General features: G+C 51.2%; 2 protein-coding genes across 2 annotated transcripts in view; one reads left to right on the forward strand and one right to left on the reverse strand.

Annotated features, from left to right (window-relative positions):
- Window positions 1-273: 273 nt before the first annotated feature.
- Window positions 274-5238, forward strand: LOC127477949 (thyrotropin-releasing hormone receptor-like). Its single transcript, XM_051803050.1, has 2 exons — window positions 274-1050; window positions 4609-5238. Exons 1-2 carry the CDS (start codon window positions 274-276, stop codon window positions 4993-4995), a joined length of 1164 nt encoding a protein of 387 aa, XP_051659010.1. The 3' UTR covers window positions 4996-5238.
- Window positions 5239-11437: 6199 nt separating this feature from the next.
- JPH2 (junctophilin 2) overlaps window positions 11438-16870 on the reverse strand; it is a 29289-nt gene continuing 23856 nt past the window's right edge. The window contains exons 4-6 of the mRNA XM_051803019.1: window positions 15903-16693; window positions 14729-14826; window positions 11438-13955 (exon numbers count right to left, since the gene is read on the reverse strand). Coding sequence (XP_051658979.1) covers window positions 14746-14826; window positions 15903-16693 — 872 coding nt within the window. The 3' untranslated portion in view covers window positions 11438-13955; window positions 14729-14745. The remainder of the gene's footprint in view (window positions 13956-14728; window positions 14827-15902; window positions 16694-16870) is intronic.

Here is a 16870-nt window from a genome sequence, read left to right on the forward strand (position 1 = left end):
GTCCTGGGCAGTCCCGAGTGGTTCCCAGGGCTGGGGACTCCTGGAGGGTCTCGGGGACTGGAGGAATCCTGACCGCTCCCCGCCCCTCTCGACGGGGAGTTCGCAGGGGAGGGGGATGCAAAAGAGCCGGGCGGCTGCAAGATTTGGGGTGAATCGTTGGAAAGAAGGGAGGGAGGAGCCGGGGTGGGCGGGAAGGCGAGGAGGGGGCGCGGGGGCAGCCTCGGCTCTCGCCGCAGGGTGCGCGGGGCTCCGCCGCGAACGGCTACGGGGACGATGGAGAACGGCTCGGGAGCCGCGCTGGGCGGCAGCGGCAACCAGAGCCTGGGCAGGATGCCCCGGCAGCCCCTGGAGCTGCAGGTGGTCACCATCCTGCTGGTGCTGCTCATCTGCGGGGTGGGCATCGCGGGCAACGCGATGGTGGTGCTGGTGGTGCTGCGCACCAAGCACATGGTGACCCCCACCAACTGCTACCTGGTGAGCCTGGCCGTGGCCGACCTCATCGTGCTGCTGGCGGCCGGGCTGCCCAACATCTCTGAAGTGGTGGCTTCTTGGGTGTACGGCTACGCCGGCTGCCTCTGCATCACCTACTTGCAGTACCTGGGCATCAACACCTCCGCCTGGTCCATCGCCGCCTTCACGGTGGAGCGGTACATCGCCATCTGCCACGCCATCAAGGCGCAGCTCCTGTGCACCGTGTCCCGCGCCAAGCGCATCATCGCCTCGCTGTGGCTCTTCACCTCCCTGTACTGCCTCGTGTGGTTCTTCCTGGTGGACACGACCCAGGTCACCTTCTCGGATGGGGCACAGGTCACCTGTGGCTACCGGGTCTCCAGAAGCCTTTACCTGCCCATTTACTTCTTGGATTTTGCTGTCTTCTACGTCATCCCACTGGGGCTGGCCACTGTCCTCTACGGCCTCATTGCCCGCATCCTCTTCATGAGCCCCCTGCCCGCCACCCCGCAGCATTCCCGCCTGGCCTCCGTGCACCAGGGCAGCTCCCTCGGGCTCTCCTGCAGGGCCAACAAGGGGGCCCTGAGCTCCCGCAAGCAGGTAGGGGCTCCCCGCGGTGCTGGGACACGCTGGGCTGCAGGCAGCACTGTCAGGGGCTCGGGGCTTTGAGGGGCACCCTGGCACGGGACGGGGTGCCACAGTATTTTGCTTCCCCATGTGGGGGGAGTGGAGAGGGTGGGTTTGCTGCAAAGAAGCCTCCCCCAGGCCCAGCTGGGGTCTGGAAGCACAGATGGGCTCCCCCTGCTTTGGCTGGGCTTGGTGGAGCAGGACAGGGCTTCAGCACCACTTGGGGGTGGCAGGAGTGCAGGCATGTTTGCTGGCTAATTAATTCCTGATTGCCTCCCCGAGGAGGGGAGGGCTGGGTCACCTTATGCCAGAGAGACTCGCCTCTCAGGCAGGGTCCTGGGCAGGTGACCTCGGATTTAAAGGAGCAAAGGGAAAGGAGAGCTTCCTTCCCTCTGAGCCCAACCCGGGCTGCAGCCCCCCCAGTCGCTGCAGCTGGGGAAGGTACTTGGATGTCACAGCGGTGTGTTTGCCCCTCGGTGATTCCTCTGTCATTCAGCTGCCTGCTCACTGCCCATATCCTTCTCCTTCCACCTCCTTCTGTCCTCATTCCTCCTCTTTCCCTGTACACATGGACAATCTCTGCCTCATGTTCCATGTCTTTGGATAGATCATTATCTAGACATGGGACACTCCTGCCTACCTGTCCACTCTCCTGCTGTTTGCAGGAGCCCATCCCTTTCTGGATAGGCAGAAACACAGTCTGTTTTAAAGGGAAGGGCTGATTTTGGGAGTTTGATTTGAGTCCTTGAGATCTTTAGTTCTGTTGTGATGTCCAGACAGCCTAAAACAGGCAAACAGGCCTGCCCTAAAGTCCTTGTGTTTCCCACTCAGTGTCTTGTTGCCTTGCACAGAAACCTCCATTCCCCAGAAGAGACGAGTCAGAGTCACAGAGGGGAAGCGAACAGCCCACAGAACGTGTATTTCTTCATGCACTTCTAAGTCTTTCCAGTTCAGCTTTTCCTCCCTTTTTCTCCAGCACTGAAAGGTTTAAAGCGAGTGCCGAGTTCTGCAGAAGTATTTGCCTGCTCTCCCAGGGCCACTGGCTGCTGTGGGAGCCTCAGGCAGGGTGTTCAGCAGCGAGGGCTCTTGATACAAAGCAGGTCAGTGGATCTCTCCTTCCAGAGCAGCTGCTGGAGGGGCTGTGCCTCTCCCCCCCCAGTGCTGTGCCGTGGAGTGGCTGGGCTGCACAAAGCATGCTCCAGCATCATTAGGACAAGTGGCTGTTGGGGCTGGATGAGGGGCACTCCAGCTCCTGGAAACATTTTGTGCTCTTTTTTCCTTTACACTGGGAGTTTACTCGAGATCATCATTACCTCCTGAAATATCTCAGCACGCAGGCTTCTCCTGGATGGCCTGGCATCACAGAGCTGGCATCGTTAGGAATAAAGATGGCACTGAGTTTTTACAACTATAAAGCAGTTTTCCAGGGCTTCCTGTAGCTGAGTATGTCTAGCTCAGGCAGTCCCTCTGACTGGAGTACAGCCTTCTCCCTCCGGCCTCTCTTTATAGAGGAACTGGTTCTTCCAGGTCCCGTGCCCAGAGTCCTCTGGGAGAGGTCCTACAGAGGTGCCCATTTTTCTCCCTTGACTCTAAAGAGCCTGGATGGCTGGGGGTGTTTTGCTATGGCTGTGCTCCTGCACAGCCCCAGCACTGCACTGCTTTCAGGGTGTGGAGACGCTGCTCTTCCCTCACTGAAAACATTTAAGTCCAGAGCAGGACAACACAAGGTGTAAGTTTTACTGTGTTCGTTACTGATACAAACGCCAGCCACCTCCAAGCACTTATTTCACCTGCTGGGGAGGGACCACTAGAGGGAGTGGGATTCCTAAAAAAAGGATATGCAGCTCAGGATGATGGTGCGGGAACCAGGAGGGGGGACATTGGCTGAGGAGGTGAGCTGCCCCTCAGCTTTGGCATAGGGACCCAGGATGTAGTCAGAAGTGGGTACAGCAGATATCCTTGGCCATCTAGTAATGCTGGTTCACGTGCTTAAAAGTAGTTTTTATCTAATATCAGCTGATCTGGTAAAACATCCCCTTCTGTCTGCAAACCGGTGTCTTGCTTCTATTCACAGCTCATTTACAGCTGTTCCGTGTGCACTGTGTGCAATAGAGTTGTGGCAGAACACTTGGAAAATTGTTGTCCCTGAGCTGGTGCTACCCTGAAAGATCCTTGAAGGCCACAAAACCTAAAACCAAAAGCTTGTGAGATGTGTCTTGCTCTTCTGGATCCAGCCAGCCCTTGTAAAGGCATTGCAAAGCTCTGAAGCTTTTACTGACACCACTTGCACATTCTCTCATATCTTTCCCAAAAGGCAGCAAACTGTGGCAGCAAACAAGCTGGAGTCTTAGCAACAGCCTCCACACTCATTGTATCACTGTGAGATCTTATTCTGGGAAGTGTCCTCACTTTTCCATTAAACCACACACAGCAAATCCCTTCTATTTTGGCCTCAGCTTGATAACAGTCCCTTTCTTGCAGGGAAAGTTTTGTTGCCACTACCAACCACCCCCCAGTTTCTACTCACAGCATTACAGGAAGGCATAGTTCCTTGTGAGGAAGTAAAAAAAGCACTCCAAGAAAAGTTGAGAGACTGTAAATGTGATCTATGATTATTTCCATACCGAGAACTGGAGTTATTGCACAACTCCCCTCCTGACGTTTGCAACGCCACTGCCTTGATATGTATGTGGCATCAGTGTTTAGTCATATTTTCCTCCATGGGGACGTGTGTATTTTGTAAGTGTTTGTTGCATGAGGATTGTCACCTCCCAGAAATAGCTGTTGAAATTATTAGAATCACTGAGGTTTCGGTACTAACACCCATTTTCCCAAACAAGCTTGTGTCAAGCTGAGGGCAATTACTGCTCACTTCTGAATTCTCAGTTTCTTCTTGTTCCCACTATGTTAATGTTGTATTTCCCCAGTGTGCTGCAAATTAAAATAACCCATGCCAATTAGCTAAGTAACTCCCATATCAGCACAAGGAGGAATTTCTTTAAGACTCCTGACAATCTCCTCTGCCCCCACGTGTTGCTCTGTATCAGGAGCCTATTTCCTGGAACAATATATCTGATGTAGGAAACCAGGAAACCCTAAGCAGGGAGATGAAATATATCCTATGGCACTCCCAAAACTTAGGTCTCCACCTTTGGACAAGTATTTTCCCCATTGATTTATTGTTAGGCACAACTGTCAACTTTTTTTTTTTCCTGGTACAGAAATTTCTATGATTATTCTAGCCCACTTCCAGGATGGTGGATGGTTCTGAAGCATTTTAGAGGATCTTCAAGGGTAGATGAAAACCTATAATTTAAGGGTTTATTTATGCAAGATTGTTTCCTGAGAAAAATAGTTTCAGAGACGAAGAGCTCCATGGTTTGGGTGCCTATTTTAAAAATGCTTAAAGAGAGATAAAAGCACTGTGTAGACTGAATGAGCTGTCTGCAGCACTTCTCTAGGCGGGAATGTTCTGCCGGAGGTTCAGCATCACCTGACTATGTCTCTTTTTTGCATATCCCCACCGGCAAGGTGACCAAAATGCTGGCTGTGGTGGTGGTGCTCTTCGCCCTGCTGTGGCTGCCTTACCGCACGCTGGTGGTGGTGAACTCCTTCATGGACCCTCCCTACCTGAACACCTGGTTCCTCCTCTTCTGCCGCATGTGCATCTACCTGAACAGCGCCATCAACCCCATCATCTACAACCTCATGTCGCAGAAGTTCAGGGCTGCCTTCAGGAAGCTGTACAAGTGCGAGGAGAAGCGCCCTGAGCCCCCTGCCCCGTGTGCTGCCCCGGCGCCCTACAGCGTCGGGAGGGACTGTTCCCACGACAGCTCTGAGCACAGCGTCACCCAGCAAGAAGACCTGCACAGGCTCCCTGCCCCTGCAAAGAAGAACAAGCAAATCCTGGGACCCTGAAGCAAATCTTGGGATCTGTGTGGCTGTACGGCTGTGTTGGGAAAACGCCAAGGGGAATCGCTTTGGCGCTGTAGCGAGCTGCATTTAACACTTCTCCGGGGCATTTAACAAAGCACATTGTTAAAGTCAAATCGGTTTGCTTTTCCTTCGCGCTAATTTATTCTTGTTTGGTGAAGTGTTAGGCGCAGATCAGTGTTTAGCATCTTTAAAGCATCTATTGTAAATACAGCAGGGCAATGTCATTCTCTGTTATGTGCAGGAGCAGTTGCTTGTTGAGCTGGGCCAAAGCACTGAAAGGAAACCCAGGAAGAGAAGAACATTCAAGGAAATAAAAAACAACCTCTTCTTGCTGGACCCATTTTCTTAGAGAGTGAGACTCCCCTACCTAAATTTATATGCCTCTGACACAGACACCCTATGGGAGCTGCTCCTCTACAGACCTTATAGAGTTAATGGGGACAATTAGGCACTTCTAAGTAGTGTCTCCTCTCATCTCAGCACAGTCCTCTGGGGAATACACAGCCCTGCTGAGGAGATCAATGCCTCCTGAGATGTGACTACTTCTGATTGTAAAGGGATTCTCTCTGGTGGGGACACCTGCGTTAGGAATAACCAAACTTGGGTGTCATTAACCTCACGTCGTGTCTCTGGAAGCATCACAGTGTTGGTAGCACAGAAACCCAAGGTCCAAACCAGTTGAATTTGTCACAGAAAAATGAACAAACTAATACTGAGTTTTCCCTAAGGTAACAGTAATACTTTCAACATTGTGGTCTAAGTTTCTTTTGGATAATTTTACCTTTCCTGTCCTAATCCCTCTAGTTCTTTCAGTTGGAAACTGCACCCTTGTCCTGAAAGCCTCAGTGTGGTGCAGTTGTGTAGTGGAGAGCTCTCCATCCCAGCTACAGTTGCATTTCAATGGCAGGTGAAGAAATTCTCTTATTTCCTGAGAATAATTTGTGAAAGTCCCTCAAGTGTTTTGTGGTAAGTGACACAATTTATTGCTGCTGTCATCTTGTGAGCAAAGTGGATATTCATAACCTTCAGCATCCAAGAAACCAGCCCAAGAACACTTGACCCAGACTTGCAAGAGTCTATCTGGACTAAGAGTAAAATGAAACAGATTACACACGAGCCAAACCCTAAGGATCTTGCCAAGTAAAACAAGTCTCAGCCACCAGTAACCCTCAAGCGACTGCAAAAAATTATTTGAACAGCCAGTGCAGTGTCACTAGTTAACATTGGTTTTCAGCAAACTGTAGTGTTAAAAGATCTTAGAATTTTGCATCCACTCAGGAAAAATATCTGTGTGATATGTTTAAGAGCATAAGATGTGGGTACCATTCTGCATCACTTCACTGGGGGAGTCAGGACAAGACCTGAAATTCCCCTGGTGTGTCAGAACTGTCCAGGACCTATTTCATTGTGTGTAGGGTGGTTTGGCTTGTATGATTATTATATTGTGAGTTATTAATTATCTACTTTGCCCCTAAAATTACTGTAGGACGAGGGAAGAGAACATTGTTTTTTGTAATTATTTGAAAACACAATGGATTTGGAATTTAAGGATTCGTGCCACTTTTGCACTCTTTTGTGTATATTGTGTATATTGCGAATTGAGGCACAGAGTTCTTATTTATTGTTGTTAGGGAAGTTCTGCAGAGACATTTGGGATGGCAGTGTTTTTGCTAACATGGGAGAATTTGCTTGTAACAATATTTTCTCTGGTACAGATTTTGTTTTTTTTCCCCTTAGAACAGATTTTTCCTTAGCAGCTCAGAATGAGCCATTGATAAAAGCATCAAACCAGAGCAGCAAGGATCAGGGAGGAGGAAGAGGAGGAGGAGGAGGAGAAGGAGGAGGAAGAGGAGCCCTGGGCCATTGCTGGGGCCTCCCTGGGGCCTCAAGCACGGGCAGCATCTCCTCAGGGATGGGCTGTCCTGTGTCCCCCAGCCTGTCACCCTGAAGCCTTGGGTGCAGAGAGCAGCAGGGAGGCCAGCTTTGCCCTGAGGCCATGTGGGAAGAGGATTTACTGTTCGAGCTTGGAAACCCACTTGCATCCTGACCTAAGGTGTTTTTCAGGCATGGGATGTGTGTTTGACAGACAGCCTTGATTTCTGCCAACACAAGGAGCAGCTTAACTCTGAAGTATCTCCAGCAGGATATTTTCCACCTCCTCATCACATTTCCAGTCTTCACTGTTCCCATTTATGTTTTTTCCCCCTGGAGAGAGACATTCTAAAAGCGCTATTCTCTTAATTAAATTTCAGCCTCAGGCCAACAGGTAATTGATAGTTCTGAAATTTCTGTTCTACATACTTAGGATTCAATTAAAACCCAGTTCTGTTCTCCCCCTTCTGCCCTTAGCTGCCAAGTACAGCATGACCTTGTGTTATTTTTTGAGAAGTAATTGGCAGATAAACTCCCCTGGCACCACGAGTTCTCCGGCAAACGCACCAGAGCGTTAAACTCTGTAGATGAGGAATGAGTTCCTGCTCTTTCCCCCTGCATGTATTCTGACACTTTAGGAGGAGCTGAGAGAGTTTTAGCTGGAAGTGGAGGCAGAAGGTCAGCACTCAGCTTGCTAAAGAGATGCTGGCTAAGAGGACAGGCAGCTACGTGCTGCCGGGAAATAAATCACTAGCAGAAAGGAATTAAAAGAATTAACTCACCACTGTAACTTCCTCTGGATATCCAGGGTCTGAATTCCTTGTAAGAAGTCAAAGAGCTCCCCTCAGGCTTCAGCCTTCAGCCTGCATTACCTTGTACCTTGCAACATCCCACCCTGCTCGTAAAGTCTGAAGCTGTATTTTACCCTCAGCATTTATTTGTCTCAGTGGCATGAGTGTAGGCTGTGAGTTTATAAATATGCCATCAAATAAAGAATCTATTGCTCCCAAATAATCTACCACACTGAAGCTGCTCCTCAGGTTAATCTAACCTGCTACATTCCTAATTAAAGCTCATTATTTCTAACCCCTGCCCTTCCAGTGCCTGTTAACCTGCTTAAACACAATCTGGTTTCTTCAATACAAACAAATAAGTCCCCTGGCAGGAGAGAAGGGACCTGGTGCTGCTGCAGAGCCTTGGGGAGAGGGGAAGAATTTGTGAGCAGTGCAAAGAGGGGGATGGAGGAGGCAGAGCCTTGGGGAAGGGCTGCTGGGAGAGGGGTGAGTAAGGTTTCTGGGCCTGAAAGACCACAGGTTTGCTGAAGCTCCTTGCATTCATCAGGGACTTTCAGTCTAGGAGACACCACATCCAGCACGTTTACCTGAATCTGGCTGGTCCCAGGGACAGAGCCCACACAGTAAGTGCCTCTACACAGTACATGGGACCTCAGCAAGGGCTATGTACTCCTGCAAAGCACAAAAGGTTAAATAACTCATCAAAATCTTTATTTTAAGCCCCAGTCAGATTGTCTTCTCATCTTGTCTTTTTGAGTGGTGGAATATTGGGAAAACTGGGCATCTATGCCAGCCTGTGCCAGAGGAGAGCATGGCCATGCTGATGGCTCTCTGGGAGAGCCTCTCCCCTACAAAACTGGCCAGCACTCCAGAAGCCAGCCTGCCCCAGGGCCACGTTAGGAAGTGACCCACAAAACACCAGCAGTTCCCTTAACAAGGAGCAAAAAGGTCATGAGGGTTCCCAGCACCTCCCTGCAACCAGAGCAGGCTTCGAGCACAGTACAGAGATCAAATAGTGGTACCTTTAAATGAATAATACTCAGGTCACTGAAGAGGATGCTGAGCAATTCCTTAATTTTTTCAGAGCCACAAGAAAGCGTGGACCACACATTAGGGAAGGGATTGGATACAGCACCTCTTCAATCTGGTCTGGCCCCTGGCTGCTTCTTTGAGCTAATTAGTTCAAGCAGGCCACAATTACAGAGATGCTGTTAAAGCCGGGGGATAGTCTTACAGCAGTATTAATGTAATCATTCAGCAGTTATTTATTTTGCACTTCATGTGCACTTCAAGGCTTCTGGAGGGCTCTTTGGCCAGCACTGCCCCCGAACCTGCCTGCTCACTGCACTGGCTCAGGGGTTGCTTCTCAGGACTCCTCAAACCAAGGTATCTGTTCCAGGAGCAGGCTGGGACACTCAGCAGATCAAAGCTTGTCAGTCCTGCAGGACTGACTTTTACTGAAATACCCTCAGTTCAGCAGTTAACTAGCCCTGCACATTTCTGCCCTGCCTGGGTCTAAATGCAGGCTCCAGTGGGAGGGCATTGCCTGTGCCCCAAATCCCGGGTGCTTTCCCAGCTATTGCCTGAGGGAGGGAACGTGACTGTAACACCACAGGGTCCCTCTGACATGGGTGTCATGTCACAGAAGTATTAAGGATAATCTGCTTTATAATTGCTGAATTTTCTTTAACAACCACCTTATGAATTGGGCTCTGAGTGTGCCGTTTCTATAGAGACAGGGGATGCTGTGACTGCACTGGTGGCCCCTCACTGCTCCTCCAATAGGGAATGAATGCCTGAAGCCACAAGCTGGGAAGCTTTTAAAAGCTCTTTCCTCTCGGGGGGGAAGGTCCTGGGGTCATCCTGGTGATAACATGATTTTGAATTCCTCAGTGAGGGCCCATGGTGCTCCCAGGCTGGCTGATCCTCTCTGCCCTTGTGGGCACGGTGTGAGTGGCTGCTCAGAGGAAATAAAATAAAAGCAACTTTTTCCAGCTGTGCAGTGCCAGCATTTCTGGCAGAAGAGAAGAGGAGAGAGTGGCCACTGTGGGGCCCCTTGATGCCATCCCTGAGCTGGGCACGGCATGCCCTTGGCTTTCAGAGCAGGCTGGGGCCAGGCATGGGAAAACACTTCACTGGAGTTGCTGATGGTGTCTGTTACTGCTCCTGGGACTCACACTGGCTTCCTCCAGGACGGGTCCTGAAGCAAAGGCAGTGGTGTGGAGCCAGCCCCATTCCTGGCTCCTAGGCCAGAAAGGAGCACAGGAACCCCTCTGCACGTTCTCCCTGCACCTACTCCCTGCCAGGGCCACCCTTACCCCAGCTCTGGCCCTTCCTCTTGTCAGGAAGGCCAATAGAAAAGGTTGCTCCTGAGAGCCCCGATGCCCTGCAAGGACAGTGGAGCTGTCTCCAGGGCGCCTGGGCAGGTCACTCTCAAAGGACACTGGGGCTCAGATTGCACCTTCCCTCCCGCCAGTGGAGGGCAAGGCTGCTGCCCTTCGACACAGGATCAGGCCAGTGCCTTTAGCCAAGTTCTCACATATCAGACAGCTCCCTGCCTGCCCCTGGGGACACTCGGATGGACACAGTGGGGGGGACACTACCCCTGAAATCAGCAGCTATTGAGCCACAGACCCCAGCACTGTTCCCCCTACCCTGAGGAAAGTGCAGGTTTCTTGTTCTGCCTTTATTAATACTTTTAAAGCAACATGTCATTGCTTTAGCAACCGACCCACCTCCCTGCTGTCTCTGCCACACATGGGCCAAAGACCTGCTCCATTCATCAGCCTGAGATTTATGAGGTGCACAGGGCTCCAGTTACCCTGCTGTCCCCAACTGATGAATGAGATGCGGCTGGTTCCTCGCATACCAGAAGCAAAACAAGCCCAGAGGAGAGTAAAGCCATCGTTTCATCAAACTCAGCTCCTTAAGTCTCTACCAAGGCATGAAATCTTCTGCCACAAGACTCCTTGCACTGAACAAAGCCAAGGGTGGCACTCCTGCCTGTGAAGACTGAACCTGCATCCCGCCAGCCTCTCTGCACAGCCCAGCTTTGCTCATGTGAGACACTCCAGAAATAGAAAAGGGATTGAAGGTTTCAGCTACTCTGGATTCCTTAGGCCCCGGGGCTCTGCTGCCCTAGGCTGGTGCTGGGCTCTGCTCTTCCATCCTCCCCCATAAATCACCCATCTGCCATGTCCCTGCCCCTCGTGTCTGGCTTTCCTCTCATTTGGGTTGTTTCAAGAGGCTGAGTGAGAGGACGGGTCACAGGCAAAGGAGAATCACTCCTGCCCAAACCCAGGAGGAATGTGGCACTGGAGGAGCAGCCAGTGACGCACAGCTTGGAGGAAACTTGGCAGCAGCCCTGGGGTCGGGAGGCAGCAAAGGGACCTGTCAGCGGCCGCCTGCGTTGCCTGGGCAGGCTTTGGGCCAGTGTCCTGCCTTTCCTCCCGGCCCAGGGCAACCTCTGCCAGAGGCCAGCAGGATGGTGGCACCCAGAGTGTGCTCAGAGAGCAGGGGGTGTCCTCAGACTGCTGCCACCAAACTCCTAAAGAGCAGTAAGTGAAAACAGCTCTCCTTGCAAAGTACCCCCAGTCAATAAAAGAATGCAAGATTTCTGTAAAGGGACAACTGGGGAAAAGCTGAAAAACATCCAGGTGCCACAAGTGAAATTCTGCAACACTCTCTCCTTTAAGACCGGAGTGAATGTGTCAACACGGGAAGAAACCTGTGGATTCCCCTGCAAAGACCCACGTGGATAAAGTGAGCAGATAACTGTTTATTATTGCACGTAATCCAGCAGAACAACCGACAGAAAACTCTGGACAGTAGTACACAGATTGTAGTAAACAGCTTGCAAAATCTGTGATGAAGGTATTTTTGTGTGAAGAGTGAAAGGTATCTGCATCTTTGTAAGACCTGAAAAGTATAACACAATATCCTAGTCAGTTTTGAAAGCATGCAGTTTGAGGTAAATCTGGTATTTTGCATCTAAGAAAATGAAACCCCTAAGGGGCTCTCTCTCTATGTATATATATCCATATCTTGGTGCAATATGGATATAGTTATATGTCACATAAAAGCAAATCTACCACCTTTTCTCAGAAGGTTACTAGGAGGAAAGCACATTAATGAGTGCATATCACATGCATAAAAAATTGGGGGGAAGGGGAATTACCTTAGCACTCTTGGAAAAGATCCATTTTTGTGCTTAGTGATAAGTAAAAGCCCCTCAGGTCTCTGGATGGAAATTCTCTTGGTGGTGAATAAAAGCAGCTGGCATATTGAAACTGCAGAGCTGGCAAGTGAATGCCAGCAAACTGAGATAAAATGTCAAAGGCAGCAGAGCCTGGGGTTTGCAATACATTTATACTTAAGAAAAGGAAAAAAATAAAAGAGAAAAGAAGCAAATTGCTACTAAACTACGCTCTGTGGAAGTGTAGATGATGCTGCACAGCTTTCTCAGGACTGGTACAGCCACATGGCTTTTAGGGATCACATTCACTTCTCCCACAGTTAACACCACGTATTTGCTACTGTGGCAAAGTTCCTGAGCTGAATAAGGTTAAAAAATAAAATTGGTTCACAAAGAAAAGTACTGAATTATTCTCACTCTCTTATGCCATAGTTAGAGTAGATAAATTAGGCAGGTTTTGCCCTGTGTCTCCAGTCAGTGTAAACCCCTGCGTGTCTGCCACCCCATCTCTGAAATCCTTCCAGATTGACCTTTGGAGTAGACTGGGCATCTGTTCTTTTCCTTAGCTATCATTTCCCCATTTCTTCCAGTCCAACAAGGTTTTCCCACCCAGTCCTGTGCTGTGGGACTTCAGGATACACAGAGGTGCACAACCAACTATAAATAACATCTCCGATTATCTTAAAAAGGGATAGAAAATACACATTGCTCTTAAAAGAAAGAAGAAACATGTCCAAGCACTCAGCCTCACACTAAACTGTAACTTCATCTGTGCTGACTTTCCAAGCTCGCACTGCTAAAGATCAGAGCAGATCATGGTGGAAAAATCTCCTTTCAAAGGTCACTCCCTGTCGCAGCTTTGGGAAAATCGGTGCAAACCGCCCAGGCCTCAGCCTCGCACACAGCAGCTGGAACTGCCCCACTGTACTCTGCCCCTGCTGAAAGCCTGGCTGCTGCGCATTTCTGAGCCCAGCACCCAAATACACTGGAGTCACTCGTGTCTCTGCACCTTTTTTCTTTCAGGAATAAGGTAACCTCTCCCACAACAGCCACCCTGCATCCTCTGGCTGGAAAGTCTGTTCGCTCCATGCAGTGAGAGCCCAGGAGCCCCCCCTGCAGCCGAAGGGGAGGAACCTGCAGGCATACAGAGGTATTTTCAGCAAGTACCTCCTTTTTACTGTAACTTGCAACATTTTCATAGAAAAAAGGGGGTAAAGGGACAAATTCAGCACACCTGCTTCCTTTTCCCGTTACAGCAGGAAGCCACCCACTGCAAGACGCTTCTGTGCAGAGCATTGCTGGTGGCAGGAGAACACTTGGACGGTGCCTGGTCCCAAAACAGGCACCATCTCCATCCACAGCACCCCCACATGCACCAACAGCATTGGATCCACCAGTCCCTCACACCCCACCCCGTGGCCCTGCCCGCGATGCGTCGGCCAGCATGGGCAGGACTCGGGTTACACTTCAACAAGCCCAATTTCAACTTGCTCCCCCTCTCAGTCCTCCATACGTGGAAAATGACTCCAGGTGACGGGGGGAAAGGAAAGACTTTTTGTTCATCCCTTTGGATGACTTCCAAGCACGGAGGGTGACGTCGTCCACCCCTGGCCATGGCGCGGCTCTCAGGAGTCATTCTGGTTGCTGTGTATCGCTTCAGCTCCACGCCATGGGTGATAACCTTTGGAAAATCTCTGACACCAAGTCAACCAAGGGAGTTACAAAACACGTCAGTGTGCACGCATGAGACCTTCTCACTCGTTTTCCTACAGCTACAGATAAATCCCTCATCCCCGGCGTGGCAGGACAGTTGATGGCTTTGGTGAGAATAATTTAAGGCAACTGCTATTTTATACAAAGAAGGGAAGGAGACCACAGTGCAGAAATCCTGGCTTTTCCTTGGTAGATTGCAGAGGCCAGCCCCAGCCTGGGAGCAGGAGACTGAACTGATCTTCAGGTGCTCTCGTTTAAGGTTGATGTTTGCAGTGCAACCTTGGGATCTCAAGTCCTCCTCTTAGGTGTTTCCGGGTGGCTGAGCTTTAATCCCTGCCAAGGTCTGAGGTCTCCATCAGCAGCAACGCCTGTCCCAGACACAGATCAACATGAGAGTCAAGGGGGAGCAAGACACACGACCAACATGTAACTGCAGTTGTCTGCAAGGCTTTCACCTGCATGGTCTGAATGAGGACTAATAACACGACACAAAGCAGTGTCCAGCAGAGCAGTTTCATCCCCCAGTAGGCCCCAGGAAGGCAGCCCAACACCCTCACAGGGGCCTGGGAGGTGCCTCTTTGTGTTATGTTTACATGAGGCTCAAGGGTCAGGTTCAGCCTTGATGGCAGATTTTTTTGAACTATTTGAGCTCAAGGTGAGAGAAATCTTGTTCAAGCCCAGGACACATTCCCGCTTGTAGGAACCCCACAGGCAGGAGAAACCTCACAAAATTTTACTGCCACCAAATCCATATTCAAACCCTCATCCCAATTCAAGCTCCAGTTTAACCTTAGTCTGACAGACATCTTGGCTCATATTTACCTTTAGTAAAACAATCGTGTAACAGCGGCTGCAGAACTTGCACTGGTGCAATTAAACTGCAAATTTCAGTTTCATATTTTCTATGAAAAATGAGAACCAACCACTGAAGTTACTCCACAAACCACTGTTGGAACAAACAAGGGGTAACTGAGAATCTCAATGCTTAATGCAAGGTAATTGCTTTATTGAATAAGTGCCCCTGCATTTTCATCACATGGGCATCTATCAGTGAATGATTTGCATGGGTGGTAGAGCGAGTCAACCCTAAAACATCCAGTGAGGTCTACAAGTGAGAGTAAAATCTCATTCCTCTTCTTACCTTGTCCAAGAGGCTCATCATGTCAAAAAATGTACAAATAGGATGGCCAGACCAATGTTCAGTAAGATGACCATGCAGATCACGATTGTGTTAGGTCCCTGAAGGAAAAACCCAAAACAGAGTATTACACACCTCAGCTCCAGCAGAGACAGATGCAGCGTGATTCTGCTCTTCAAAAATACCACAATCACCCCCTCCTGACACGCTGAAATCTGGCACTTAACAACCAGCCTGAATTTCAACCTAAGGGAACGTTTATCAATCCCTATTCCTACTTTTTCCCTGCAAACTCCTTAGAAGGAGGCTGAATCAGGCTTTTTCTGAGGCTAAATCAATTTAAAGGAGACTCCAACCACAGGCACATGAACTGCTGAGCCCATGTCAAGCTGCTCCTCCCAACTCCTTTCTGCACCCCCTAGGCCCATGTTTGTAAAGTTGCCATTTTTAAGATGAATGAAAGCACCCATATGAGATTATCGTAATGCTTTAATTTCAGACTGAAATATTCCCAAGATGGGCTTTTCTAAAGTCGCATGGAACCATTCATGTCCAAAGGGCTGCAAGATGAGACTCAGTGGTCTAATAAAATGTCTGGATTTCCAGCTGTATTTGCTAACAGCAAAATTGAATTTCAGTGAGTGTATTTTAAACCTGGGAAATCAGCTGGTGATTTGACACCACCGTTCAGCTCACCAGGTGCCCCTACAGCAAAAAAGTAAATGTAACAGATAAAAGAGAAACACACTGGGTTTTTTCCCTGCTTTTTTTCCCCCAATATTCAGATCAATGTTGGCTGGTAAAGTGGCGGGAAAAGGGGAGAAAAGTCTAAAACATGATTTGGAAGATGCCTGTTTTCCCCAGATTTTGAAATAGGGATGTGTCTGAAAGCATATCTGCCCTGGTGCAGAGAGGAGGTCAAAACAGGAGGGTTATGAATGCCAGCCCCAGCATCTGGAGCAGGGCAGGCTGGGATGGCGGCAGGATGGGGAGCACCAAGGCTCTGCTCCAGCGAGCTCTGGCATTCCAAAAGGAGCCTCTGGGCACTGCTGGGGGCCCGCTGCAGGCTCAAGCCTGTGGGCTCTGCATCCCTATGGGTCCTGTCAGACCTCCTGGGAACAATAAATGAAAGGCCAAGGTAGTTCCCTGGGGGACTCCCAGGGCTACCCCACTTCACCTCTTCGCACTCCTCCACCTTCTGTGCTGCCACCACCGCCGCTGCCACCGGGGCCGGGCTCCGCTTGGCCCCCGCCTTGGGCTCCGTCCGCCCCGGTGCCCTGGCCTCAGTCTTCCTGTCGGCCGCGGGCTCAGCCCGGCCCGTGGGCCTGCGCTCGGGGCTGTGGCGCTGCTGCGGCTCCTTGGGCCGGGGCGACTCTGGCTTGGCCTCTGCCACGGCCGCCAGCTTCTCCTCCCGCTCCTGCAGCGGGGCAGGGGTGCCCCCCCGGCGCTGAGGGTCCCCCCGGGGCTCCGGGGAGGGCGGTTCGTGCTCGGGGAACTGCTCCTCCTCATAGTCCGTGGCGGGGGTGACCGGGGAGGTGCGGATGGCGTAGCTGTGGTAGCCCTTGAAGAGCTCGACGTCGGGCTCGAGCGCCATGCGCCGCAGCGGCCCAATCTCCATCTGCTCGGCAGGGCGGGCCCGGCCCCGCGAGGCCGGACGGGCCTCACCCTCGGGGGGCGCGGGGCTCCCACCCGCCCGGCCGCCCTCCTCGGCCCAGCTGCCCGGACGGAGGGCACCGTCCTGCTGGGGAGCCGCCTTGGCGCGCTTGGCCTCGGGAGGGGTGGCGGCGGGGCTGGGGGCCGGGCTGGTGCGGCGCGGCGGCTCCTCGGGCTCGTGGAGCTGGGGGCTCTCGGGCGGCGTGGGGGGCGGCGGGGCACCCTCGGGCCGCGGCGCCTCCTCCTCCATGTTGACCGCGTGCTCTGCGTTCTCGATGATCTCCTGCAGCAGCTTCCGCTTCTGGTACTCGGGGCCTGCGGAGAGAGGGGTTGGTGTGAGGAGTCTCCCCAGGGCTGGGGGACGGCACCATCGCGGCTTCAGCAGCTGCGCCCCCTGCCCTGATGGATTTGGGGATCGCTGTGCGAGTGTCCGGGTTGGAGGGTGTGAGAAGGACACAAATAAGAGCCTGCTACCAGGAGGGATTTCCTCCA

This window comes from Manacus candei, unplaced genomic scaffold (assembly GCF_025592945.1).
Source record: "Manacus candei isolate 608988 ecotype Guabito, Panama unplaced genomic scaffold, ASM2559294v1 h1tg000057l, whole genome shotgun sequence".
Lineage (NCBI taxonomy): Eukaryota > Metazoa > Chordata > Aves > Passeriformes > Pipridae > Manacus > Manacus candei.

What these genes read in the sequence shown, in the direction of transcription:
- LOC127477949 (XM_051803050.1), top strand. Translation starts at nt 274, where the DNA reads ATGGAGAACGGCTCGGGAGCCGCGCTGGGCGGCAGCGGCAACCAGAGC. An exon ending in CCCTGAGCTCCCGCAAGCAG is followed by an intron (nt 1,051 to 4,608) that starts GTAGGGGCTCCC and finishes CCCACCGGCAAG; the next exon opens with GTGACCAAAATGCTGGCTGT.